This window comes from Mytilus edulis, chromosome 3, assembly GCF_963676685.1.
Source record: "Mytilus edulis chromosome 3, xbMytEdul2.2, whole genome shotgun sequence".
Taxonomy (NCBI): Eukaryota; Metazoa; Mollusca; class Bivalvia; order Mytilida; family Mytilidae; genus Mytilus; species Mytilus edulis.
The window spans coordinates 21,236,150-21,264,091 of NC_092346.1; the positions used below are offsets into that span (position 1 = coordinate 21,236,150).

Sequence of the window (27,942 nt, forward strand, 5' to 3'; positions counted from 1 at the left end):
TCAGGAATCGGGATACAATAACCACTGATCTTATTTTTCAGACAGGAAATTTCTTCACCTGTAAACGTTAGTTACAGCCAACCATGGATGCCTGGAGCGTATACGTCATTCAAATTACTTCTATCAATCAGACTTTGTGCTGCTGTCTGGAACATTGTAGGGGACTGCGATGAGACCTTTAATTATTGGGAACCAGTAAGACAATTTGTTAAAACTATGTATTAATATTTCCATGTGCTTTTCATATATCATTGTTGTCATTGATATCAAACTAAAATCTTTTATAATATATGGAAAATCAAAATAATGCAAATCTTTCTCTCAAACTTCTATGACCATGTTAATAAATTTAGCAAAAATGTCAAACTTAATGAATTTTACATTTTAATGGCTAAATAATGTGTGTGTATGATTTACTTAAGGGCATACGATACAGTTACAGGGGAGGTAATGACGTTGCTAACGTAAAATGTTATTTTCGCGACGTCAAATTGTGACATATCGGGAAAAGATGCTTTTTCGACTGATTTTTATACGACCGCAAAATTTGAAAAATTTTTCGTCGTATATTGCTATCACGTTGGCGTCGTCGTCGTCGTCTGCGTCGTCGTCGTCTGCTTCGTCGTCGTCGTCGTCCGAATACTTTTAGTTTTCGCACTCTAACTTTAGTAAAAGTGAATGGAAATCTATGAAATTTTAACACAAGGTTTATGACCACAAAAGGAAGGTTGGTATTGATTTTGGGAGTTTTGGTCCCAACATTTTAGGAATAAGGGGCCAAAAAGGGCCCAAATAAGCATTTTCTTGGTTTTCGCACTATAACTTTAGTTTAAGTTAATAGAAATCTATGAAATTTTGACACAAGGTTTATGACCACAAAAGAACGGTTGGGATTGATTTTGGGAGTTATGGTTTCAACAGTTTAGGAATTAGGGGCCAAAAAAGTGCCCAAATAAGCATTATTCTTGGTTTTCGCACAATAACTTTAGTTTAAGTAAATAGAAATCAATGAAATTTAAACACAATGTTAATGACTACAAAAGGAAGGTTGGTATTGATTTTGGGAGTTTAGGTCCCAACAGTTTAGGAATTAAGGGCCAAAAAGGGACCCAAATAAGCATTTTTCTTGGTTTTCGCACCATAACGTTAGTATAAGTAAATAGAAATCTATGAAATTTAAACACAAGGTTTATGACCATAAAAGGAAGGTTGGTATTGATTTTGGGAGTTTTGGTCCCAACAGAATAAGGGGCCCAAAGGGTCCAAAATTAAACTTTGTTTGATTTCATCAAAATTGAATAATTGGGGTTCTTTGATATGCCGAATCTAACTGTCATGACTGTGTATGTAGATTCTTAACTTTTGGTCCCGTTTTCAAATTGGTCTACATTAAGGTCCAAAGGGTCCAAAATTAAACTTAGTTTGATTTTGACAAAAAATGAATCAGTTAGGTTCTTTGATATGCTGAATCTAAAAATGTACTTAGATTCTTGATTATTGGCCCAGTTTTCAAGTTGGTCCAAATCGGGGTCCAAAATTAAACTTTGTTTGATTTCATCAAAAATTAAATAAATGGGGTTCTTTGATATACCAAATCTAACTGTGTATGTAGATTCTTCATTTTTGGTCCTGTTTTCAAATTGGTCTACACTAAAGTCCAAAGGGTCCAAAATTAAACTTAGTCTGATTTTAACAAAAATTGTAATCTTGGGGTTCTTTGATATGCTGAATCCAAAAATGTACTTAGATTTTTTATTATGGGCCCAGTTTTCAAGTTGGTCCAAATCAGGATCTAAAATTATTATATTAAGTATTGTGCAATAGCAAGTCTTTTCAATTGCACAGTATTGCGCAATGGCAAGAAATATCTAATTGCACAATATTGTGAAATAGCAATTTTTTTTTTAATTAGAGTTATCTTTCTTTGTCCAGAATAGTAAGCAAGAAATATCTAATTGCAAAATATTGTGCAATAGCAAGATTTTTTTTTAATTGGAGTTATCTTTCTTTGTCCAGAATCAACTTAAATCTTTGTTATATACAATATACAATGTATATTCACTTTTTACTACCAACTGATAAATTAAAATAATCTTTACCATTCAGTGATAACAAGCAGTTTTTATACATCTTAATATTTTATGATGTATTTAAATGAGTAGTTATTGTTGCAAACTACATTAGAAATTTTAATTGAGATTAGTTTTGGAATAAGGGAAAGGGGGATGTGATTAAAAAAATTGGGTTCAATTTTTCTCATTTGAAATTTCATAAATAAAAAAGAAAATTTCTTCAAACATTTTTTGAGAGGATTAATATTCAACAGCATAGTGAATTGCTCTAAGAGAAAACAAAAATTTTAAGTTCATTAGAACACATTCATTCTGTGTTAGAAACCTATGCTGTGTCAACTATTTAATCACAATCCAAGTTTAGAGCTGAATCCATCTTGAATGTTGTGTCCATACTTGCCCCAACCGTTCAGGGTTCAACCTCTGTGGTCGTATAAAGCTACGCCCTGCGGAGCATCTGGTTATCATTCAAACTGATTTAATTTGAAAACGATTGCATGGACCCCCATTTTTTAAACTGACATTTTGTTTCATTTTGCAGGGAGATTATGTGGACCAAATTTTATAAAACTGTAAATAGTGCAATTTTTTTAATTTTGATAAATATACAGCAAAAAAGGATGTTTTTTTCTCAATTCATGACCATTTGATAAATATGAGTTATTTCTGAATAAAAAATGCATATTTTTTTAGGATACTTATAAAATATAGAAATTACAAATTATTTAACAAAAAACAATTTGTGTTTATCTTGAAAAACAAAAAAGTTATGGATTTCTTTCGAAAGAGAAAATACGGCCAGAAATTTGAATTTTTAGCAAATATCCAAAATTTCTACCTCATTTAACTCAAAAAGTAGCACATGAAGGTATATTTTTTATTACATATTTGATTTAATCAGGCAAAAATAAGCCTATATAGAAATTTTCATCAAACTGTTAATACGGGATCAAAACTGTATCGTATGCCCTTATTAAAGGAATGACTGTAATATTTTTTATGTTATTTCGAATAGACTGACAAAATATTACAGTTATTTCTTATAATTTAATTCTAAATTCTATTTTAAACTTGCATAAATCATGAAAAAACGTTGATGACAGCATGGTCACATGACAAAATTGTGTCTATGATTATGATAAACTAAACGACGTCAGCCAATCAGAAGACGTGTTACATCCAAATTTAATTTATTCTAATTTCTTACTAGCTAAGAATCAAGTTAAATTATGAAAAATAATTATGCACATCATATTTGAAATAGTGATTGATAATTTGTATATCTTCAGATGCACTACTTGTTATTCAAGAAGGGTTTTCAGACCTGGGAATATGCACCACAATATGCCATTAGATCTTATGCATATCTCTGGATACATGGATTGCCACTGAAGCTCATCCACTTTATCTTTGGTACCAATAAGGTATAAATATATTGACAATTTTGTACTGTTATTACCTACTGAAAAATAAAACGTTGATTGCAGGTCACTGAACACAATATAGTTTGACCTTAAAGACCAAACAGCCTATTGTTTATGCGCATCAGCTAATGCAACTTGGTAGTGACATAAAAGCTCTATGACGTTGTTTCTAGCAATGAAAAAACGTCAAATTATAACGTCCAATTTCGCGTTTTTCACGGATTCTAACATGGTGTACGCTACGTAGGTACGCTACGTCTCCCAAGAAAAGAGGAACTATTATGTGTCGCGCTACTTTAACATCCTGTGGAGATTTAACACAAATGGACACATAAGATACTACACTATATTTAACCTTCGTTCTAATAAAAATAATAAAATATAAATTTTGATCTCGACTTTTTGCATTTGCGCCGTTCTGCATTAACTTTTTTTTTATTCTTTCACATGCGTAGATTTTGTCTTATATTTGCGTCGATCTGCATTTCATTTTTTTTCTTCTTCACTTGCGTAGATTTTGTCTTTGGTTTGCGCCGATTGTGTACAGGTAAGGTGAAAGGTTTTTTTTGCCCGATTTATGGGCATTATGTTTTCTGGTCTGTGCGTCCGTTCGTCCGTCCGTCCGTCTGTCCCGCTTCAGGTTAAAGTTTTTGGTTGCAGTTTTTGGTCAAGGTAGTTTTTGACGAAGTTGAAGTCATATCAACTTAAAACTTAGTAAACATGTTCCTTATGCAATTATCCTTCTAATTTTAGTGTCAATTTTTCAAAAATTAAAAAAAATGAGTGTATTCACAAGGTTAGGCCCATAATCAAATATTCCTAAAAGTTTTGACATACTGGCAACATGTGCATGTAACTGATGTCTGGATGATTCTCGTAAAATAATATCCGATCTTGCAATGAAGTAAAAATTTATTTATACTGCTTATTTGACAAAATCTTATAGTAAAAATAAAATAAAATGATAACAAAGGGTCATTTTTGTTTGTCATTTGTTTCATTTCAAATTGATTTAAGGAGAAATGATAAACATATTGTCTAATCTCACTGAAGCTTACAGCTAATTTTCTAATGTATGTAGATCAACACTTTGGTTTGCCTGCTTGCTTTGTTTGTATATTCTGTATAATTATATTTTGATAACGTCCAATTCAATTAAATAGCATGTATACAGGTTTACATACCTATATATAAAGATGTCAATCTTAATAAGAGAGCTTGAGTAAACATTTATTAAGGAAGCCAACCAAAGTTTCACCCTACATGCACTAGGAATTTAGCTGTAAGGCAAAAAGTATTAATAAAACTAATACTCAGCGAATGTGAATGTGAATTAAAATCAAAATTTTCGGTGTTTAAAACTAAATTGTTGTAAGTTTAACTTATGACAAAAACAATTGCTCCAAGAATAATATCTTAAAAAAAATCGCTCCCTTTCATTTAGCTACAACTGTGACCGGAAAGATTGAAAACAAATTTCGATTTTCAATGCCGGCAACAACCTTTTCTTTGTTTTAATTTCCAAAATGAGCAATTCAGATTTATTATATTTTATCCTGTTGGAGAAATCTTACTTTGTAGTTTTCAACGGAAAATTATTTCTAAATTAATTTTTGAATCAAAAACTTTTTGTAATTTATATTTACTGTCTCGTTTATTGAAAATACATGAGGTAGTAATAAAAGGATTGTATTTTAAGATAGATGTATAACGTTTTGGAATCAAAAATTTCATTCATATATTATACCTATAATTTTTATTTCCTAATATCTTAATTATTCTAAAATAATAAATTCACAAACTCGATGCAATAATTTCTAAACGTTCATCCTAGGTCGGCAAAAATAATGGTATAAAGAACTCCGTCCATGCTTTTGTATGTCCGTCTTTCAACAGTACCGAATGAGTTCGTTACGGCAATCTTCTGAAATTGACGCGAAAAAGAAACAAGCACATCTAGTCTGGTATAGTCAAATACTCTGTAAGTTAACCAGTGCCATCTTTCATTTCTTTTTTTATTTTCAATCATTTTGCTTATGTGGGACAGAGGACAAAGACATACTTTCCTAACAAAAGCGGCGTGAAAGGTTATTTTAAACAATTTTCCATTCCGACGGATGGTGTTTCTGAAGGTTAATATTGTGCGGCAACATCGTAAGATCTGATACTGACACATGCATTTAATCTCTTGTATTACCGGATAATAAAGTAGGTGAATATAGTTGTCATTCTTGGAAATTTAAATGTAGGTTTCAAACTTCCAATTAATTGCGATTTTTTTTTTCAAATAGTGCGCCAGCAAGGAAAGTTTGTACTATGACGTCAGATGCAATGTTCTGAAGAAAAACAACTCTTTTCTTCAAAATGAACGAGAAAAAAACATGAAAATTACTTATAACTTTTTTGAAAGGTCGGTGACATACGCTTTTTATTGCTTTATTTTGAAGAGTACACATGGCACTTTCCTTCTTGAAATTATTATGAAGAAATCACTGGTAGATATTTTTTAATACTGGAAACGTTTTTCATTTTTACGTTTTATTTTTGGCGGGAATGAAATAAATCATATTTTTAAAGATCAAAACAATACGAGTCTAAAACTCTTGAACCTGTATTTGATAGATACAAATCTACTGTTTAACGTGAACAAGAATTATGCTTGTAGGCTTGATATAAAGTATTTTTTGGAGAGTTTATATAACAAGCACATATTATGTTAATATTCGGGAAAACACGAAACTGAGGTTGCTATAGCGACAAAACTAAGTCGGTGACCCCCGATTTTTTTCATCATATTTTGTTCCTCAAATCATGAAATACCTTCACACAAAATGTTAAGGAAAAATCACTGGTAGAAATGAATAGGCTGTTTGGTCTTTAAGATAGCATGCTACAATTTAAAAAAAATCACATAGAAACTACAGCATGTCAAATAGCAAGATCATAATCTGTCTTTGAAAGTACAGTGGCTGCTAGCGCAAGTATAAATGATAGATGAACAAGATCAAGTCAAAATAATTGCCTTAACAACAATTTTCTTTCTGAATTGTGTTAAAGTGGCAAGCCCATGTTGATGTCCACTTGGCATGTCATGTCTGGAAAATAAAACTATTTTGGAAGCCCTGGTATACAATTGTACGTGTAGATACCTAATTTGAAATTATCTCATATACATGTATACTTTATTTTATTGTGTATAAATTTGAGTTGATTAGCATGTTTAAGAGGTAGTGATTTTAAACTGAGGAAGTTTCATAATTATTTTGCTAAATATAAACACAAGTGAAGTACATATGACTTTTTTAACTCACATTAATTTTGTGGGATATTATACATTTATTTCACGTCCCAGAGGGAGATATGATGATTTGTTCACCCAAGAAAATTTATATTTCCTGTAGACATGTTAAGACTCTATGAGTGAATCAATATTAATTAAATAAAAATTCCATCTTTAATGACTTGACAACAGTATCATAACTATATCCCTTAAGAATAAGTTGGTTTAAATGTTTGGTTAGCATTTTTGTGCTTTGAACAACTATATATTTACTATGCTATAATTTGTAGGTAGTCCTGTTTTATCTACTGAGATGTATTTTGGCTGTATGCTGCTCTGCTGCAGAAGTTTATTTCTACAAGTGAGTGGGAACATATTCTATGAAGTTAGTTGACTGATTTAAGACTTATTTGATTAGAACCACTTGCAAGACCATTCATGGTTTTATGGAAACAGTAAAAATTGTCTGCTTATAATTGCCCATTATTATTCAGATATAAGCATCAGCCTCAAATAACAAGATAGTTTTGACAAGATTTTCAAATATGTTGATGTGATACAATTAGATAAGGCTTGTGCTCAATTTTACAGTACAATAAATTTATGCATACATCAGAATGACTGTTTTGGTCAAGTTATGTTTAAACTTTTTCAGATTTCAATTAGTTCACTGGAATTTCAATTAAAGAATTGTTTTGTTTGTAAGAAATTTATAAGTTGATGTGTGTATTTCAGAGGTATTTGTAAACATTTTGGTACCAATACAGGAAGGATAACCCTGTTATTTCTCATTATGAGTGCTGGAATGTTTATATCTTCAACAGCATTTCTACCAAGCAGCTTTTGTATGTACCTGACCTTCATTTCCATGGGAGCATGGTTTCTTGGTAAATATTCTGTGAGTATTATCATGATTCTGCTAATTTTGGAGCAAATAAATTTTTAAACTCATGGGAGATAATCCACTTTAAAGGAAAATAATCAAGATGTCTTAAAAGATTTACCTATTGAAATGCAGACTGTATATTGATTCCACAACTGTTTTAATTGAGCTCCACTGAAAGCAGTTAAAGGATCCAAATTAACAGTTGAGAGATGAGAAAGGAATAGAATCTGTTTATATAATGATAAAATATTTAGATATTCTGGTATTATGGGGCATTTGGTATATATGATTTAATCAGATTTTTTTTTCTCAAATTGCTTAAGAAATCAAATGGATGACGTCTGATGTGAATTGCAACCTAGTAAAAACTATGTTAAATCAAATCACACCTAGTTTGACATAGATGAGAAAATAAACAATATTTTGAGAATGATATATAAATAGGCAAAGTTGTAGAGAAGTTTGATATTTTATATGTGAAATATAATATAATTTAAGTATGACTTAAATTGTAATACCTTTTACAGTCAGCAATCCCATAGAACTACTGTTGGAACTTCTTCTTTTACTTACAGATAGCCATAGCAGCAGTAGCAGCAAGTTCAATATTAGGATGGCCATTTGCATCCATTTTAGGGTATGTTTTAACATGGCTCTTAATTATTTTTTCACAATTTTTTGCTAGGCTTTTCTTACAGTACTGAGATTTAGAAAAAAAGGAAGCTCTGAAAATATGACATATTTTTGTTTTATATACCGGGGTAGCCTGAAATAAAAACTGTACACACATCGATTCAACATTACAAATATGTTTTTCTTTTCTTTTTGCAGGATTCCAATTGTAGTTGATTTAGTATTTAGAAGGAAAAAGTTGACACTGTTCATTTCACATAGTTTAATTGCTCTATTAGTATTTTCGGTAAGGAATTTTAGAAATCTTATATATTTGAACATTTGTATGTAAACAAGAGATAAAAACACAATCTTATTCTATTGAAAAAGAATTTAAACTCACATTAAAAGAGATATGGTCAGGTGATCACAAAACAACATTCTCAAGAGGTATTGGAACTCAATTTATTTCTGTGGACTGTGGAAAAGCAACCTATATTAGACAATAAAGGTTGTGGAATCACAACTTTTCATTTCAATTAAGAATGTGATTTTGTAAATGTTTGTACAAATGATAAATGTTTTGTTATTTTTTTTTTCAGGTACCAATGGTATTAATTGACTACCAGTACTATGGTAAATTAGTGATTGCCCCACTCAATATTATAGTCTACAACGTGTTTACAAGTCATGGACCTGATCTTTATGGTAAGTTATTAGAGAGTTGTAACATTAAATAAGGCAAATGTATATAAAATTACCTTAAATTTGAGTTTTTATCCAAATGATAGCATGTTCAATGTTTGGTTGACTTGCTTGCCTTTAAACATTATACTTACAAATATTTTGGAAGTTAAGCAATGTATACAAGTTGAAGCACCACCTATTTATTGATTGCAGATGTCAATCTTAATTACAATGCCTGAACAAACATTTATACAAACAAAGCAAGCAAGACAACCAAACTTTCAACATGCTAGCATAAGGATAACACTTTTAAAAGACTTAAACAATGTTGAACTATGGTTATTTAGAATCATGAAGTGTCTAAAAAATGTTCAGAGAAAAAAATTCCAATCTGATATTGCAAACTTATTTAGGAGCAAAAATCATGGGAAATAATTCTTTGTATTTTAAATAATCTGTAAATATTGTATCGACCAGCCCAGTAGTCAACACTTCGTTGTTGACATGAATATCAATAATGTGGTCATTTTTATAAATTTCCCGTATAAAAAACTTTGAACTTTTTGAAAAACTAAGGATTTTCTTATCCCAGGCATAGATTACCTTAGCCGTATTTGGCACAACTTTTTGGAATTTTGGATCCTCAATGCTCTTCAACTTTGTACTAGTTTGGGTTTATAAATATTTTTGATTTGAGCGTCACTGATGAGTCTTATGTAGACGAAACGCGCGTCTGGCGTACTTAATTATAATCCTGGTACCTTTGATAACTATTTACACCACTGGGTCGATGCCACTGCTGGTGGACGTTTCGTCCTCGAGGGTATCACCAGCCCAGTAGTCAACACTTCGGTGTTGACATGAATATCAATAATGTGGTCATTTTTATAAATTTCCCGTATAAAAAACTTTGAACTTTTTGAAAAACTAAGGATTTTCTTATCCCAGGCATAGATTACCTTAGCCGTATTTGGCACAACTTTTTGGAATTTTGGATCCTCAATGCTCTTCAACTTTGTACTAGTTTGGGTTTATAAATATTTTTGATTTGAGCGTCACTGATGAGTCTTATGTAGACGAAACGCTCGTCTGGCGTACTAAATTATAATCCTGGTACCTTTGATAACAAGAATATGAATATGCATGATGTGTATTTATATTGTGTAATTTATTGAAATCTGTGTTAAACTCATAAAGAGTTTTATACTTATTAAGTTAGCAACTGGTGCTTTTAAAGATGAAAGTTTTATGGTAATTTCAATATTTTTAATTTAATTGACATTTTTTAGACAGATTTTAAATATGTAGAATTTTTTTAGGTGATTACCTATCTTAACAGACTATAGCAATAGATGTATCTGTGAAATGAGATTTTTCTTCTGGTTTTATGAATATATTTCTTGTTTTACAAATATATGTTATTTCATTGAAAACACATGTTTAATATTCCACAAATGAATTGATTTACAAGAATTGGCAACAAACTGTGATAGCTTTTACAAAATCGTTTCAGCAAACAGTTTCTTTTATTTCTTATCATGGAATTCAATTTTAATGATAACCAAAAAAAATGAAGTTAAGAATTCTTTGAAAAGGTCTAATAATCAAATTTAATGTTTAAACACAAAATAATTCAAAAACTTTTCAAAATATAACAAGAAGTTGCAAGAGAAACTATTTCATATTTTTATTATTGTAGAAAAAGGAAGGAAGAATGTAAAAAAAACATGTAAAAAATTGAATAAAAACACATAGTGAAAAACTGGATTTAAAAAAATAGCTTAATGATGTATTAATGAATAGCAGTGCAGAAGGTTTTGTAAACTAGATCATTAAATGTTTATTTTCTTTTACAGGTGTAGAACCATTTTCATATTACATCTTGAATGGATTTCTCAACTTTAATTTGGTTTTCTGCTTTGCATTAGTTTCTGTACCATTTGCTGTAAGTTGTTAACTAGTGCTGCAGATCTATTTATTATTATATAAAGATTATCGTCCTTCCCTACGCCTATATCACCTAACTCAGTCACCTCATTATTTTCTTATCAAGGCTATGAAACGAGAGCAGGCATTATCAGCAATGTCACTATGTCTGAGGAGAGGTTATCAGCGACGTCACAATGTGTGAGGAGATGTTATCAAGCTCTCTTTTCATTAAAAGTAAAACTGTCTTAGGTAGGAAGAAAAGACCTGTAATAGAACATTGAACAGATAATGGGGTTTTCTTCATATAGATCTCTCGACACAATGTGAAGCTATTTAGCTTGTTTGCTGTGCTCTATCACCAAAAAGGTTAACATTGTGGCTAGCAGCTCATATTTAACATTGTGGCTAGCAGCTCATATTTAACATTGTGGCTAGCAGCTCATATTTAACATTGTGGCTAGCAGCTCATATTTAACATTGTGGCTAGCAGCTCATATTTAACATTGTGGCTAGCAGCTCATATTTAACATTGTGGCTAGCAGCTCATATTTAACATTGTGGCTAGCAGCTCATATTTAACATTGTGGCTAGCAGCTCATATTTAACATTGTGGCTAGCAGCTCATATTTAACAATATCAATGTAGAAAACATGATAATCTATTCTTATTCTGATGCTTTATAAAAGTGCAATATACAAAATTAAAATACATTTAAAAAGGTGTTTCTAACATTTTCAGATAAGTATATTTTAACAAACTGCTCTCAGATGGAGGCTTTTGCAAAATGCATATTTTTTAAATATTTTTTTCTGGAATGCAATTTAAAAGAACATACACTACAAAACATCTTGTAAATGGGTGAAAGCAAATGAGACTTAAACAAGAATGTGTCCAAAGTACACAGATGCCCCACTTGCACTTTCATTTTCCATGTTCGATGGACCATGAATTGGGTGAAAAATCTTATTTGGCATTAAAATTAGAAAGATCATACCACAGGGAACATGTGTACTAAGTTTCAAGTTGATTGGACTTCAACTTCAACAAAAACTACCTTGACCAAAAACTTTAACCTGAAACTGGCACTTCAATTTTCTATGTTCAGTGGACCATGAAATTGGGGTCAAAAGTCTAGTTTGGCTTTAAAATTGGAAAGATCATATCATAAGGAATATGTGTACTAAGTTTCAAGTTGATTGGACTGCAGCTTCATCAAAAACTACATTGACCAAAAAATTTAACCTGAAGCGGCACAGACGAACGATGGAACAAACGAATGGACTAATTAATGGACGAACGGACGCACAGACCAGAAAACATAATGCCCCTCTACTATCGTAGGTGGAGCATATCGTAGGTGGGGCATAAAAAAAGACAACAATCCATTAATATAGTATGTTATATTGATGCCATTACTTATTTTACCACTCAATTACCAGGTAATTATAATTTTATTTGATGTACATTTTAGATGCTGGTTCAGTATATTGTTGGTATAGGAGATTCAGGTAAACTCTTCATTTGTAACTGTTGTCTATTTTGTGTATAACAGAATTCTTTATGTTTTCTAAAACTTGACACATTTTAAAATTAAGTAACTACAGCACTATGGTCTATATTGTGTATAACTTAACTTATGTTGTGTTACAGTAGAGAAGATATATTTTCATGCACACAATTTTATCTTGATGACGTGTTTGTGTTAACTTGATCTCAAAGTACCACCACCAGTATGTCTTCATTTGATAACTATATTTCTTTATGTGGTAATTTAGTTTTTCAATTCTGTTGTATTTTACCGCAGTATAGTCAAAGACAAACATATTTTTTTTCTATAAAGGAGATATTGTTTATAATTGTTTTTTGTTCTTTCAGATATACATAGATGGCTAGCATTGTCTCCCCTGTATAATTGTTTTTTGTTATACCCCCGCTTTAAAAAAGGGGGGGTATACTGTTTTACCTCTGTCTGTCAGTCTGTCCATCAGTCCGTCCGTCCATCAGTCCGTCTGTCAGTCAGTCCGTCCCATGAAACTTTCGTCACATTTTTCTCAGGAACTACACATCCACCCTTTCTGTAATTTGGTATCAACATTTATATATGTCAGCCATACCGTGTGATGAGTTTTCAGATTCATCACTTGACAACTTCCTGTTTACCGAACACTTGTCTGATTTTACACATGATAGCCAAGTTGAAAATTTTCGTCACATTTTTCTCAGGAACTACAATACAAGGATTTCTGAAATTTGGTTTCAGGATTTGTATAAGTCAGCTATACCGTGTGATGCGTTTTCAGATTCATCACTTGACAACTTCCTGTTTACCGAACACTTGTATGATTTTACACATGATAGCCAAGTTGAAAATTTTCGTCACATTTTTCTCAGGAACTACAATACAAGGATTTCTGAAATTTGGTTTCAGGATTTATATAAGTCAGGTATACCGTGTGATGCGTTTTCAGATTCATCACTCAACAACTTCCTGTTTACCGAACACTTGTATGATTTTACACATGATAACCAAGTTAAAAATTTTCGTCACATTTTTCTCAGGAACTACAATACAAGGATTTCTGAAATTTGGTTTCAGGATTTTTATAAGTCAGCTATACCGTGTGATGCGTTTTCAGATTCATCACTTGACAACTTCCTGTTTACCGAACACTTCCATATTTTTACACTATTAATATTATCCACTTGCGGCGGGGGTATCATCAGTGAACAGTAGCTCGCAGTTTCACTTGTTCTTTCAGATATACCTAGATGGCTAGCATTGTCTCCCCTGTATAATTGTTTTTTGTTCTTTCAGATATACCTAGATGGCTAGCATTATCTCCCCTGTATAATTGTTTGTTGTTATTTTAGATATACCTAGATTGCTAGCATTGTCTCCCCTGTATAATTATTTGTTGTTATTCCAGATATACCTAGATGGCTAGCATTATCTCACCTGTATAATTGTTTGTTGTTATTCCAGATATACCTAGATGGCTAGCATTATCTCACCTGTATAATTGTTTGTTGTTATTCCAGATATACCTAGATGGCTAGCATTGTCTCCCCTGTATATTTGGATTCTTATCTTCTTTACAAGACCACATAAGGTATGTCTCTATCTTTCTAATATAAAAGTCACTGATGAGTCTTATGAAGACGAAACGCGCGTTTGGCATACTAAATTATAATCCTGGTACTTTTGATAACTATTTCTAATATAAAAGAATAAGGAAACTTGTTTCAATTTCACTGCATTTGAGTTTTCAAAAATAAGTTTTGTTTATTATTACAAAAATATTAGTTTACACGTTCAAATTTAATTTGAACCACTGAACACCTGAATGTGTCTCTATAAACAGACATAACTTTCAAAGGGATGAATTTCAAGAACTAAAATGACTGATTCTCAAAAAAACAAAAAAACTTTTTCATAATTTCCTGAGTACTGATAAGTTTAAATCTAGAATTTTCATTGAAAAGCCTAATCTTAACATCCTGAACCACCCTCACCTCTAAAGTCATACTTCAATGACTTTTGTTTACCTCTGATTCCTGTTCTCAGATACTATGGATTTACATTCATGTAACATGCACGTAACTTGAGGATATAACATAATACCAGCATTACACTTTATCCCTTTGTAGTTAATAGTAATATTGTTACAAGTTTTATGATTAAATTTTATAATTTACTTTCAGGAGGAAAGATTTCTGTTTCCTATTTACCCTTTATTTGCACTGTGTGGAGCAGTTACTATAGATCATGTACAGGTATAAACAGTCTTTTAAAACTCTGTTCATTTCACAAGCTCATAACAAGGCCAACCTCAAGTCAAAAGTCTTTAATACAGAAATTACTTATCAGTTAACATGTTTTTCCAGCAAGTGGTCAGTTCTAATGAGTTTGTTGTCGCAGTTTAAAAAGAAATAATTCTTGAAACCAGAATTGTAGAAGGGAATCAATTATATTTACTAGTATTAAGCTTATATTTGATATACAATTTCACATACACTTGTATTTTAGTTTCAGTTCAATTAAATTCTTAAGTAAAATTTACGGTGTTATCTTATATTTATTTTACTGTGTATTACCTTAACAGACCAGTATTGATCATTATACTTTTTCAGAAAATTTGGTGTTATCTATTTTCACAACCTGTATCTGGACATTATACAACTTCTACAAACTGGATCTCTGCCAGTACAGGCATTATTTACTCCATATTAGGTTTAGCAAGAATCGTAGCTATTTATCAAGGTAAGTAGGTAAACTTATATTAGATAAATATGTTGTCCAACAGTATGGTTTGTAGCATTTGATACTGTAAACTGGGAAATTTTCGTGGTAGTTTTATTTTCGCTATTTTCACGGTAAGAAGTGAAACGCGAAAATAAAACGACCGCGAAAATATCAAGGAAAAACTCTTTTAATTACATTTACTTTTACAAATTGTGACTTGGATGGAGAGTTGCCTCATTGGCACTCATACCACATCTTCTTATATCCATATATATGAATAGAATATATATAGGAATACTGTATAACACTGATTTCAAAGACGACAAATATATAATTTAAATTATAACAGTATCTCTTAATGAAAAGCAATGTTAAAAGTCATGTCTTTAACTCAAATCAGTTATTTCACTGAAGCGAACATTAAGGATATTGTTATGTAAACAACACTCATTACAGTTATGTCAATCAGTAATAAAGGTATTACCTCTATGAATCTACTACAAAGATTGATCAGATCAAAAGATCGACTAATTAGCATTAATTCTGAGAGCTCTTTATTTTAATTCATTCCTAATTAGGTTTACTTTTCTATTATTGTGTATGTGTTTTTATGAGCATTGAAACATGCCAAACTTTCAATCTACTTTAACATTAATGAACCGAAAACAAAATATTTCTGATTGATTTTATAATTTGATTTAAGATATATGTAAAGCTGTTCACTTTCCAAATCATTTATGAAAATATTTATCTAGGCCACTGGGAAATCGCGAATTCAAAACGGCGCGAATTTGGATCGTGTAAGTAACTCGCGAAATAAAGACGGCGCGAAAATTTCCCGGTTTACAGTACATAGATTGAAAAAGGGGGGATGAAGTTTATGGCACAGGAGACATATTCTATATTCCATTTAAGTACAGATTTTTTGGCAGATATAATCTGAAGAAACATGAAAATCTCTTCTGAAATTGATACATTGTAGGGACTATAAAATATTTAGTGTGTGCATTACTAGTATTGGTATGAGTAAAAGAAATAATAAATGTAGAGGGCAACATATTGTCTTTAACACTTGACAGTTCACTAATTTGAACAGATGTAAAAGAAGGAAGATGAGGTACCGGTACTAATGAGACAACTCTCTACAAGAGACAGAATTTCATTAGAGTTAACAACTATAGAATCTAGACACCATAACTTATATTTGAATACATTGCATTTGTTGTCAGAATAAGATAAAAATAACCTACAATGCGGATAGTCAATTAATCAATCCTATAGTTCAAAGATTAGTATCAAGAGCAGCCAGTGCTATATATTCATCTGCCAGATAAAAGATTATTGTTATTATCCAGTAACAAGGTTTTATATAAACATGATATCTAATAGTTTTTATTTTTATTTTTTTAAATTAAGGAAACATAAATTGCATGTATCGTTTTTGGTGTAATGAATCTGATTATTGCCTTATCCTTGTATCCTCAATTTAACATTTTACACAATACAGTATAAGAGCAATGTAAAAAAAAATGGTCTGCAAAGCACAATTTATAAAGCAGAAAAAATGATTTTTCATTAATCCCATGTTGTTTTTTTTTTTGACAGGTTATCATGCTCCTCTTGACCTTTATCTTGAATTAAACAAGATTTCCAGTGACCCTAACATACACACATTGTCACCAGAAAAACAAGTTAATGTATGTGTAGGGAAGGAATGGTACAGATTTCCTAGTCATTTCTTTATGCCAGGTGACAAGTAAGTAAGTTTTTATGCCCCATTTATGGGCATTATGTTTTCTGGTATGTGCATCCGTTCGTTCATCTGTCTGTCCAGCTTCAGGTTAAAGTTTCTGGTAGAGGTAACTTAGTACACATGTTCCCTATGGAATGATCTTTCTAATTTTAATGCCAAATTAGAGTTTTTACCCCATTTTCAGGGTCCACTGAACATAGAAAATGATAGTGAGGATGGGGCATCCCTATACTAGGGACACATTCTTGTTTACTTTTCCTTTCTGGTAACTTAAAATAAATATGATGTTTACCAAATTTTAGGGTTACTTTAATGAGATACCATAATATTGTCTCTAAGGCCTGCTCCATAAAAACATACATAGGACTCAGGACAGGTACTTACACATTTTGACCATTGGTAGATATTAAGAATAATGAAAATGTAAGTGAATTTCCAAATTTTACCCTATATATGGGTCCCTGGTTTTAACTCAATTGATTGATTGGTGAATGCTTTAGGCCACATCAGCACAAAGGCTATATCCCAACAGGTTTTAATTGAAAGTGCTTACCATGGTTACCATGTATGATTTAATGAAACAGTTTATTATAATGCTGCAATTATTTAGCAATTTAAATCATCTGCAGTCAAATGTTGGGTGATTAATTGGATTGGAATGTTCATTAGAGAAAACAGAGAAATTACATTGTACATGAATGAAACCTCTCCACTGGTTAATTCTTTGCTTACATCAATGATATGCATGAGGAATTCTACAGGCTCATGTAGTGATAGTATCTAGTTAGCAGGCAAAGGGAGGCCACTCCTATTAACTTTAGTGTAATTGCAATTACAATGTTGTTACAATTAATATAGATATTTTTACATTTTAGCTGGAATTTACAGTTCATTCAATCAGAGTTCAAAGGTCAGCTCCCAAAACCGTACAGTTCTGGTGTTGATGCAACAAAAATAGTATCCCCTGATTTTAATGATATGAATAAAGAAGAAACATCTAGATATGTAAGTAGGAAAAGAACAGGTACAATAATGTTAGTCACCCTCTGAGACAAAAAATACTATTAGGAAGTTAGGATAAAATTAATCATCAGAATGAATTACTGAATTGTGTGGATGCACTTTTATGTAAGATTAGAATATGTTATTTAGTTCTAGTACATTACTTGAGGTCCATTACTAGAAATTAAGATTTGTTGTTTTAATTGATAAACAACATGGCCATTCTTCTACCAGTATACACTGAACATAGCAGAAATGTTATATCCCCCATAAAATGGGAAATGTGGTATGACAAATGAGTTATAAAGACTCTTTGAAATTTGGTATTAAAGTAAAATAGACTCTTTGGAGCCTTAATTGTTAGGTCATGCATTAAACCCGACATACTAAAATACATGTTACATGATATTGTTCTGTATTTAATGGATTTTATAAAGATACAACTCTTAGGCCGTGTTCACACCAAACGCCATTTACAGTAAACATGTTTACATTTAGTGTAATGTAATGTACACTGGTTTCACATTAAATTTGTTCACATCTATAAATCTTGTTTAATTACCTGTACATAAGATTTGTTTACACTGTAAACTATATGTCATTTATATGTTCATTACGTAGACCCAAATGTAAAATTTTCGGACAACTTTTCTAGCAGTAAGGGAACAACCATTTGACTTCAAAAGGGGGGGGGGGGGGGTTCAAGAAAAATATTCTGATCCCCAATTTGATAAAATAAAAAAAATTCTGGTCAAAGAGAAGATAAAAAAAATATTCTAAATCCAGAATTTCCCCAATCATTACAGTGTTAAATATTGAAAAAAGATAATTGATTTCTGGAATCGAAAAAAACTGAATAAAAACATTCACGTGAAAAAAATTCTGACTCAGAAAAAAAATATACCCCTTTTTTGAAGTTAAGTAGTTGCTCCTTTATGAAAGCCATTTTGACGATTTGCAGTAGTTAAAGATACTTAAGGAGGCTCGAGGGTATAAAAATTTCAGAAAAAAATCAAACATTTGTTTTTCATTACAAATTTAATTTATTTCCTTTTGTAATTGTTACTTTATCATATGGTACAAAAATCTTTCAAAACAATCAATTCGTGTTAGCCCCAGATGACTTTTAAAATGTATACATCATTGAAAAAGTTCCAAATTATCTCCCTTTGGTGGAAAAATGCCATTTTTTGGCTTTAAATTGAAATATCTTTTTCAACTCATCGGTGACCTATCTTTTTTAATATAATTTCCATATAAGCTGTACTTAAACTAAATTATTGTAAAATTTGAGCGATTTCTGTAATAAATTTCTTTTTTTATTTCGATATTTACCTTTATTTCACCTATTACTTCAACAGAAAAAAAGCACCTTTACAAAAATGTATGCTTCTTTCGAAGGCAGATTGTGAGCGCAAATGAACGGTGACCCCACTTTTTTATTTTATTTTTCTATTAACTATAAGATAAAGTTCGTTTATAGAAAAATATAGAGAAATCCTATATAAATGATTTAGACCCGCGAACCCCCTTAAGATGACTTGATTACACATTAAGAAGCGTAGGCTACAGCAGCGTGATTACAGACAAAGACAATGGATTCAGATGTTAAGGATCACTACATGTTTATCTTTTCTGTTTCTTTCAAATGGTATTTCTTCTCCAAGGAGTATTTAGAATAGGGAGATGTTTATGGTTGTTGTTTTTTATTTTTAATTTCTATGTGTATTTTAACATATGTGTGATACTAGACAAACAATACAATTTACCTCACACTTTTTTTAGTAATGCATTTATGAGTGAATCGTTTTTTTTAGTAAAGACCAGTGGCAAATATTTCAGTGTACGTCCAGTCGATTCGAGAAGACCTTTTAAAATGAATTATGTGTTTGGCAATTATGATGCTTTGAGTTTTGATTAAGGGTTAATAAAGCTACCTAAAGTTTTTTTTTATAACAAATAAATATATCAAGTTTAGACAAATATTTCTGTAAAAAACTTTATTAATAATTGTTATAAATATCAATTTTATTCAAAAGTTGTTCCTTTCTTAAATATTCCTTGGTAAAATTAAAGTTATATATGCCTAGTTTAGTTAACACTACACCTATACAAGGCCTACATTGACGACTGCATGTAGACAAAACATGATTTAAACTACATGTAAACATTGAGTTTTATCAATGGGAACGTAATTGTGTTTAGTTTACATGTGAGTTACACTTACACAACACCAAGTTTAGAGAAATAAGCATTGAAATAAACTGAGAGTTGATTCAGGGATTACTTTAAATGCAGCATATTTATTTTAGGTATTAGACTGACTAATTCATAGGATTCTATAAATCAGTAAAATAACTAATTAGATATAGGAAGATGTGGTATGAGTGCCAATGAGACAACTCTCCATCCAAGTCACAATTATAAAAGTAAACCATTATATGTCAAGGTACGTCTTCAACACGGAGCCTAGGCTCACACAGAACAGCAAGCTATAAAGGGCCCCAAAAAGTATTGTATATTATGATGTTAGATACAGTTACATTTTAGAATGCATTTCATCTTTCTTTTGTAGATAAGTTCTAATAAATGTCATTACCTGATAGATTTAGATTTACCGAATCAGTCAGAATTAGAGCCAAGTTATTCAAGTCAAAATGAAGACTGGAAAGTTATATCATCTCATTTATTTTTAGATTCTTCCAAGTAAGTTTGTTTTTGGATTCTTAAGTTTATTGTTTTATAAAATGTCAATTTTGATATGAAGACAGCATCAACAATCTTAAATTCATGTCTCCCAAGAAAGAGAAAATTGATTTCAAAATGTTCAATTTAATAATAAAGGAGGTTTTTTTTCTTACCAGCAATTACAAATAAAAAAATGAGATGCATAAATCAATTTATAACTTTGGAATTTCCCTGTGAACAAAAATTTGTAATATAATAACTCAAGTTACCAGCAATCACCCTTTTTTGTCACAATGCTCTGGATTCTTCAAGTCTTGTTTATATATATACATTTGTATGTCATGTTCTCAAGGTTCTTACTGGTATATGTCTTGTATTTGTTTGTCATTTTCATGGTTTGGGGAACTGCATAAAAAACTGAATCGACTTTAGCTTTATCCCATGATTTTCTAACTTCTGATTATGTTCATTGTGAGAAACTGGATACCTTAATTTGGTATAAAGCTTCATTGCTCAGTTACTATTTGACATGACCTTGACTTCATTTCATGGATCAGTGATCAAGGTTATTTTTTTTAAGTTCAGTTCATTTCTCCATTACTATAAACAATAAATTTAGCACTTTATTTTTATGTATGAAATAATTATAAGGTGAATATTTCCATCTGGCCGATTTCATTGCATTGACCTCATTTGGATATTTTATTGGTCAAATTAAATCTTTGGTGTATTTCTTACATACTATAAGCATTAGGTCAACTTTAATTTGTGTATTGAATGATTGAAATGCAAACATGTCCATCAGTCAAAGTTTATCTTACTAATTTTATTGGTTCATCTGTCATTGATAGGATTTCAAAGTTAGTAAAGGTGTAATAGATATGCTTTGATGTGCCTGATTAATTCCCCTTAATTTGGACAGATTAATTATTTAGTATTTAAATGTTTATTTTAAGTTAAATTTGATTTAGATATAGTAGAATAAAAGTAAAGAATGTTAATTTAACTGTTTTAGTATTTAACTTTTGATGTTTTTAAAATGTTTTAAGAATATTCATTTATTCAACTTTTCTTCAGTACCTTTTCTGTTAAAGTTAGCCTGATTAATGACAAGATTAGAATTTCATTTGATATTCCCGACCGTGCAAGGGCTGTATAGCCAGTCAAGGTCGTTAAAAACTTCCATTTGTTTGATATTCAGTGGGAGTCGGCCTTCCACAGGCTTCCAAATACTCGCTGGACTCATCAGTCCACCTGAGTTGAGAGTTAGTCACCACTTTGGTGCAGATTGCCAGAGTAAGTCACCCCTTCTAATTGCAATTTTACTACTTTAAATACACAAAGCGAAGCAAATCTACATAACTTTTAAAGACTAACTCTTGGAACACTTCCTTTTCATTTTACTTTTGAAATTACTCTATTTTTGAACTTCATTTAAGAAAGTTTTCTGACTCTTGTTTATCCGACTTTGCTTAAATTCATGAATTTATTGTACATTGTGAATAAATTATAGTTTCATTTGATTTATTGTCTGTTGTTGAGCCATAATGTGATATCAGGTATCCCGATGGTCGAATAGGGGGGGACGTACTGGCCACTACACAGCCCGGGAGGTGTTGTCACCGACCCCCTCCGTTACAAAGGTTTTCAATATTTAGTCTTTTTACTCTCCTTTATGGTAATTTTCCTTTAAAGAGTCCACACTAGTTTATATGACAGATGTTTTAATCAAAGAATCAATGAAGAGATATTTTTATGCCCCATTTATGGGCATTATGTTTTCTGGTCTGTGCGCCGGTTCATCCATTCGTCCGTCCCGCTCGAGGTTAAAATTTTGTCAAGGTACTTTTTGATGAAGTTGAAGTCCAATCAAATTGAATCTTAGTACACATGTACCCTATGATATGAATTATGATCTTTCTAATTTTAATGCCAAATTAGAGATTATACCACATTTTCACAATCCACTGATCATAGAAAATGATAGTGCGGATGGGGATCTGTGTACTATGGACACATTTTTGTTTTTTATTGATATGCACATTTGGTGCAATAAAATTAGTAACTCTTATTTGAAATACCAAATAAACAACAGAAAGAATTAAAATGAGAAATTGAGAATTTGATGATATACAAAGTTATACATGTATTTTGTTTTCCTTCTATTTCAGATCTCACAGAATATTTAGAGCCTTCTATATTCCATTTGTATCGAGTAGTTACTGCCATTATGTCAACTATAACATACTAAAAACAACAAAGACTAAGAAAAGTAGACACTAAATGTTAATGTAACATATTTTGAATCTTTTATTAAATGTTGTGTCCATTGTCTTTTCAAATATTTATAAATTGTTTAAAGTCAGTTTGCGATTTTTGTTATGGCTCATTTAAGGGCATTATGTTTTCTGGTTGGTTTGTCCATCCGTCTGTACCGCTTCAGATTAACTTTTTGGTGGTTTTTGATGAAGTTGAATTCTAATCAACTTGAAACTTAGAATACATTTTCACTATGATGGTTGCTGTGTTAGTGTCTCACATAATATATGTCCTAACTACTAATTCTAAAGCATGACATTTTGTGTAGACCTGTCCAAGACTATGAAGCCCTCTATATGTCTTATGGTTATTGGTGTTCATGGGTTGCTGCATCAGTAATATGTATCCTTTAATTTACATCTACAATTAAGGTTAGTGAAGTTTTTTTAGTGTTTGGCCATGGGTACACAGTGAACTAAGTCCTATAACATAATAAATGGGTCAAAATTTTAATGTCCACTGAATTTATATTTGGTTTGAGAACATGTTAGATGATATGAATATTTGATGATTGATTGTTGGTTGTAAAGTCCATTGGCAAATATTTCATGCATGTCAGGATGATGATATGAATAAACTTTGCTTAATCCATTGTGGATTGTAGTTTTTAGTATGCTAGCTGAACATTAACCTGGACACATTCACATTATACAGAACTTTTGGTACTTGCTGTGAGAATAGAATCAGCTTATACCAATTTTTATGTTTTTGTTTTGGATTAGGCAGTGATTGAACCATTGACTATCTTCAATCAATATTGCATGATCCATTCTGAATATACATCATTGAGTCAGCTTTTTATAGATTACCTTAGCCGTATTTGGCACAACTTTTTTGAAATTTTGGGTGCTCAATGCTCTTCAACTTTGTACTTGTTTGGCTTTATAACTATTTCGATCTGAGCGTCGCTGATGAGTTTTATGAAGACGAAACGCGCGTCTGGCGTATTAAATTATAATCCTGGTACCTTTGATAACTGTTCTATCACAGACTAGACTAGAGTTATGTGGTACAGATGCAGTGATAACTTTTTAGGGTTTGAAATTTATTTAAGCTCACCAATAATTGTTTACTTCTTATACATTGTGACTTGGATAGAGAGTTGTCTCATTGGAAATTATACCACATTTTCAAATTTATATCCCTTGTGATTGAGATCATACCTGTTCATGTTTTTGTTCATGAGAAAAAAATAATGTTCTTTATGCTTATCAATTCAATATTCATTTGTATTCCATTCTTGTATGTATACGTTGTAGATGTACATGTGATTTCCTCAGCAATTTGTCAAAGTGAATAAGAACTGTTTCTGGAAGCCTCACTTAATAACTTCAATCCTCTGAACTAATTTATGAGTGGCCTGTTTCACCTTTTTTTAACACCTTAAAAGTAAAGCTGTAAAAGTGAACCAAAACATACCAAACAAAGAAAGTAAATACATTCAAAAATGTACATGTGTATAAATATATATATTTTCAAAAGTTCAATTATCATCATTACATTTAAAATGCATGTAGTTGTCTCATTGGCGATCATACCACATCTTCTTTTTTATATGAAGTAATAAACGAATTGTTATTATTTGTTATTTTTAAAAAGACTACCATCATTGCATGACCATATGTATATATATGTACATTTTTTTTGTGCGACCATCATACATGTTTTATTTGTGTTCAATAGGTTTTTAATCAAATAAATATTTAGGTTGCATGACCTTACCAAGTATTCATGGTATTTGCATTTTAAGAATAAATTAGAATGTTCCCTTTAAAATCCTACTGTCTTAATTCAGAAATTGTTGTCAAAATTGCTATAAAATATTTCTGGTTTGTTCTCAGACCGTCAAAGCCTCAGCAGCAAGTGTACATAAAACAATAAACAATAAGAAAATTTTGTCTAATTTAATTACAAGTTCACAACTCAAATGTTTTTACATAAATGTAGAAAAAAGTCTAAATTTTATTTACAAGCTTTTGAAGAACTGGTAAAATTTCACTGACCAAAACCCTGTCCTTTTTCTTATTTTCATAGCATTGTCTTGACACTTCATACATAGAATTCGCAATGTCTATATCCCAGGATCCTGCTTTCATATCTAAATATTTAGTAATGTCAGTATCATCACAGTTCTCTAAAATATAACTTAACAGGTCACATTCTGATCGCTGTTCATCTAAAGGTGGAAGTCCTGTTAACAATTCCAGTAATACAACTCCAAATGCGAATGAGTCGAGCTTAGCAGAAATGTCAAACCTGGGGGCTTCAGGTGCCATGTAGGCTGACGTACCTATTACAAGCTTCGTACTAACTGCCGAAGAAAATCCAGTGCCCGATGGTGCAAGTCTAACTGTAGCAAAATCACCCACTTTAGGTGAAAAGTTCTCATCTAACAGTATATTTGCACTTTTAATATCCCGATGAACCAGCTTGTTTGTATTCAAATACACTATTCCTTCTGCTGTTCCATGACTAATCTTCACACGCTGCTGCCATAAAAGGGGATCTGTATTGTGTAAGCAATATAAGCGGTCTTCTAGTGATCCATTAGGCATGTATTGATAAACAAGACATTTTTGATAACCATCAACTGAGAAACCCAAGAAAGGAACTATGTTCTCATGACGATACTCAGAAAGAGTTTCCAACTCTGTCTGGAACTGTTTGGTCATCATGGCTTCATATTGTGCATCAGGTTTAGCATCTTCGTCAAACTTCAATGCTTTTATGGCAACCTTGTAATCGTTTGCAGGAAGTCCTAAATAGACTTTTCCAAACCCACCAGATCCAATTACTCTCCCACCTTCTTCTAAATTGCGACCATCAAAATCATTTGTTATAAGACACAATGCTTTATAAGAGAATTCTTGTGTTTTAGTATGTGGCTGGATTACTGGTAAATTGTCTTTATTTTCTTTTGTATAATTATCTGTATTTTTATGTTTGATTGTTGAATTTGGCGATAATCCAGCCATTGCATCATTTGATGGATAGACATCATATGACTGAATTCGGTGATACACAACATCATCTACAGAGCTTTGGGGTAGACTTTGTCCCGTTAACTCTGATATATCCTTATCCTTATTAAATTTCTTCTCATCTACACTGTCAATGTTTTGTGTTGGCGAGAATGACGGAGGGTATGGTAGACTATCCGAATGAGAGGAAAATGATGTAGCACTTGTTTTCCTTTGTACAGGATCTTGGCGCAAAATCTTCACAGACAAATAATCAGCAGCTGCATAAAGTTCTGCTTCAGTTAATGCCTTCAATAAGTGTTTAACTCGCGAATTTTGTGTTCCCCAGTCTTCAATAATGCATTTTGTTGAACTGCCATTTTTTTTATTGCCGCTTTCTTCAAACAATTTTACTTGCATTGATGAATATCTTTCTTGAAAATTTGGAGAATCCACTTTTTTGGGGACGTGGATTACGAACTTTTTCCATAGTTGATCTGGATCCAAGAGCGAACTTAGATATCTTTGCGTTGAGAAAGGTAAATCCCTGATATAAGTGTCATAATCTATCTTTTTTTCACGACTGTTTGTGGGCATTTTCTGTTTCAACAGCTTTTGCTCGCTTCAGTCAACAACACGGAAGTAAACGGGATTTTCCAGAAGTACGTCAGAGCATACTTTGTCCAATGAAATGATGTCTAAATTTAGACAGATTTAATAATATTCGGACACCATTTCAGGTTATGCTAAGCTACAAATTCCGAATTAAGATGAAAGACTTCGACAAAAAAAAAAATTGTAAAGTAGACGAATAGTAATTATCGGATATTCCAGAGAAATACAGTGTACAATATAATTATATTATGTCTCTAGATCAATTTTGTACATTACAGAAAAAAACATAAAATGTCATGTTATAAATATAGTAAAAAAGAACTTGTGAACCCAAAGCATGGCCGGATGAATTTTTTTCTTCGAAAATTAAAATCACGAAGATGGCAGCTAAATAAATTTGCATAGAAATAACAACACATCAGAGTCAATATATACATTACACAACCAAATTCTTCGAAATAATTTTGAAAATAGAATGATATTGCGGTGTACATTGACTATACAGAGACGAATAAATAATACACATATTACATGTTTCTGAACTATACAATACGAGTCGATGGTAAATGACAATGATGTATTCATTCATTTAAAAGAATTGTTGACATTGAGGTTGAAGATATATCTTAAGTAATATCTGAGACTCATACACACTGAACATATATTCTAATATGCCCTGCTTCTGTCGCTTTGTAACCAACACCGTGATAAAATTCTTGATATATTTATACTTAGCGCAGACTCGGAGATATATATAATAATGGATATTACAATATACCTCCCACGTAAATTCACATGTATAAGACCCTAATTGCATACGCTTTGTCGATTTTATTGTTTTAAAAATTGCAATTAAAAAAAGACAAAATAGCTTATATTCTTATTCGGATACTAAATAAAAAAAGGATGAATGCACAAGAAATCGGAGAAATCAACAAAATCAAAATCAAATAAAATAAAATTCCGCGAAAGTCTGTTAATATTTTTGGCGTATTTAAGTCATTTCAATGAAGTGAACGAATTTCTCTTTTCACACATACTCACCAGCTGAAACTTCATGTACATAATGATTCATTTCAATTCAAATCAAATATGTACTGTCCTATACAATAATTTTGTGACAAATGATATGAATGCAAACAATACACAAAAGACATTTTAAAAAAACAATAGGAAAACATATCCCATAAAGCATATGCAAGTAAAATTGAATTCTTTTATATTGATACATGATAATCTAAGCCTCTAAGAGAATAATGTGACCAGTGATGTATTTGATCAAATTTGTACGATTGACAAACTTGCACGATTGACAAACTCACCTGCTCTACCAAAGGGTAATAACCAAGCCTCAGAATGATATAACACGCATTAAAACTAAAAAATGTGTAAGGGTTCCGCGGAACCCAGTGTCTCGCCTACTTTTGCTGTTAATCGCACACTCAACAAAAATGAGGAAAAAAATCAATAAA

The 27,942-nt window shown here is 31.3% G+C and overlaps 2 protein-coding genes across 2 annotated transcripts in view; one reads left to right on the plus strand and one right to left on the minus strand.

The window, feature by feature from the left end:
* The window catches only part of LOC139514187 (alpha-1,2-mannosyltransferase ALG9-like), a 30,082-nt gene extending 7,176 nt beyond the window's left edge, over positions 1 to 22,906 (plus strand). The window contains exons 2-17 of the mRNA XM_071302993.1: positions 42 to 195; positions 3,362 to 3,496; positions 7,067 to 7,137; positions 7,512 to 7,674; positions 8,238 to 8,299; positions 8,494 to 8,581; positions 8,877 to 8,982; positions 10,818 to 10,906; positions 12,362 to 12,398; positions 13,930 to 14,000; positions 14,593 to 14,664; positions 15,022 to 15,151; positions 16,739 to 16,889; positions 17,762 to 17,891; positions 20,464 to 20,594; positions 22,748 to 22,906. Of these exons, the coding sequence (XP_071159094.1) occupies positions 42 to 195; positions 3,362 to 3,496; positions 7,067 to 7,137; positions 7,512 to 7,674; positions 8,238 to 8,299; positions 8,494 to 8,581; positions 8,877 to 8,982; positions 10,818 to 10,906; positions 12,362 to 12,398; positions 13,930 to 14,000; positions 14,593 to 14,664; positions 15,022 to 15,151; positions 16,739 to 16,889; positions 17,762 to 17,891; positions 20,464 to 20,594; positions 22,748 to 22,859 (1,702 nt within the window). The 3' untranslated portion in view covers positions 22,860 to 22,906. The remainder of the gene's footprint in view (positions 1 to 41; positions 196 to 3,361; positions 3,497 to 7,066; positions 7,138 to 7,511; positions 7,675 to 8,237; positions 8,300 to 8,493; positions 8,582 to 8,876; positions 8,983 to 10,817; positions 10,907 to 12,361; positions 12,399 to 13,929; positions 14,001 to 14,592; positions 14,665 to 15,021; positions 15,152 to 16,738; positions 16,890 to 17,761; positions 17,892 to 20,463; positions 20,595 to 22,747) is intronic.
* Positions 22,907 to 24,784: 1,878 nt separating this feature from the next.
* Positions 24,785 to 26,551, minus strand: LOC139514190 (interleukin-1 receptor-associated kinase 4-like). The gene has a single exon (XM_071302997.1). The coding sequence runs from the start codon at positions 26,450 to 26,452 to the stop codon at positions 24,851 to 24,853; it is 1,602 nt and encodes a 533-aa protein (XP_071159098.1). The 5' UTR covers positions 26,453 to 26,551; the 3' UTR covers positions 24,785 to 24,850.
* Between the last annotated feature and the right edge of the window lie 1,391 nt (positions 26,552 to 27,942).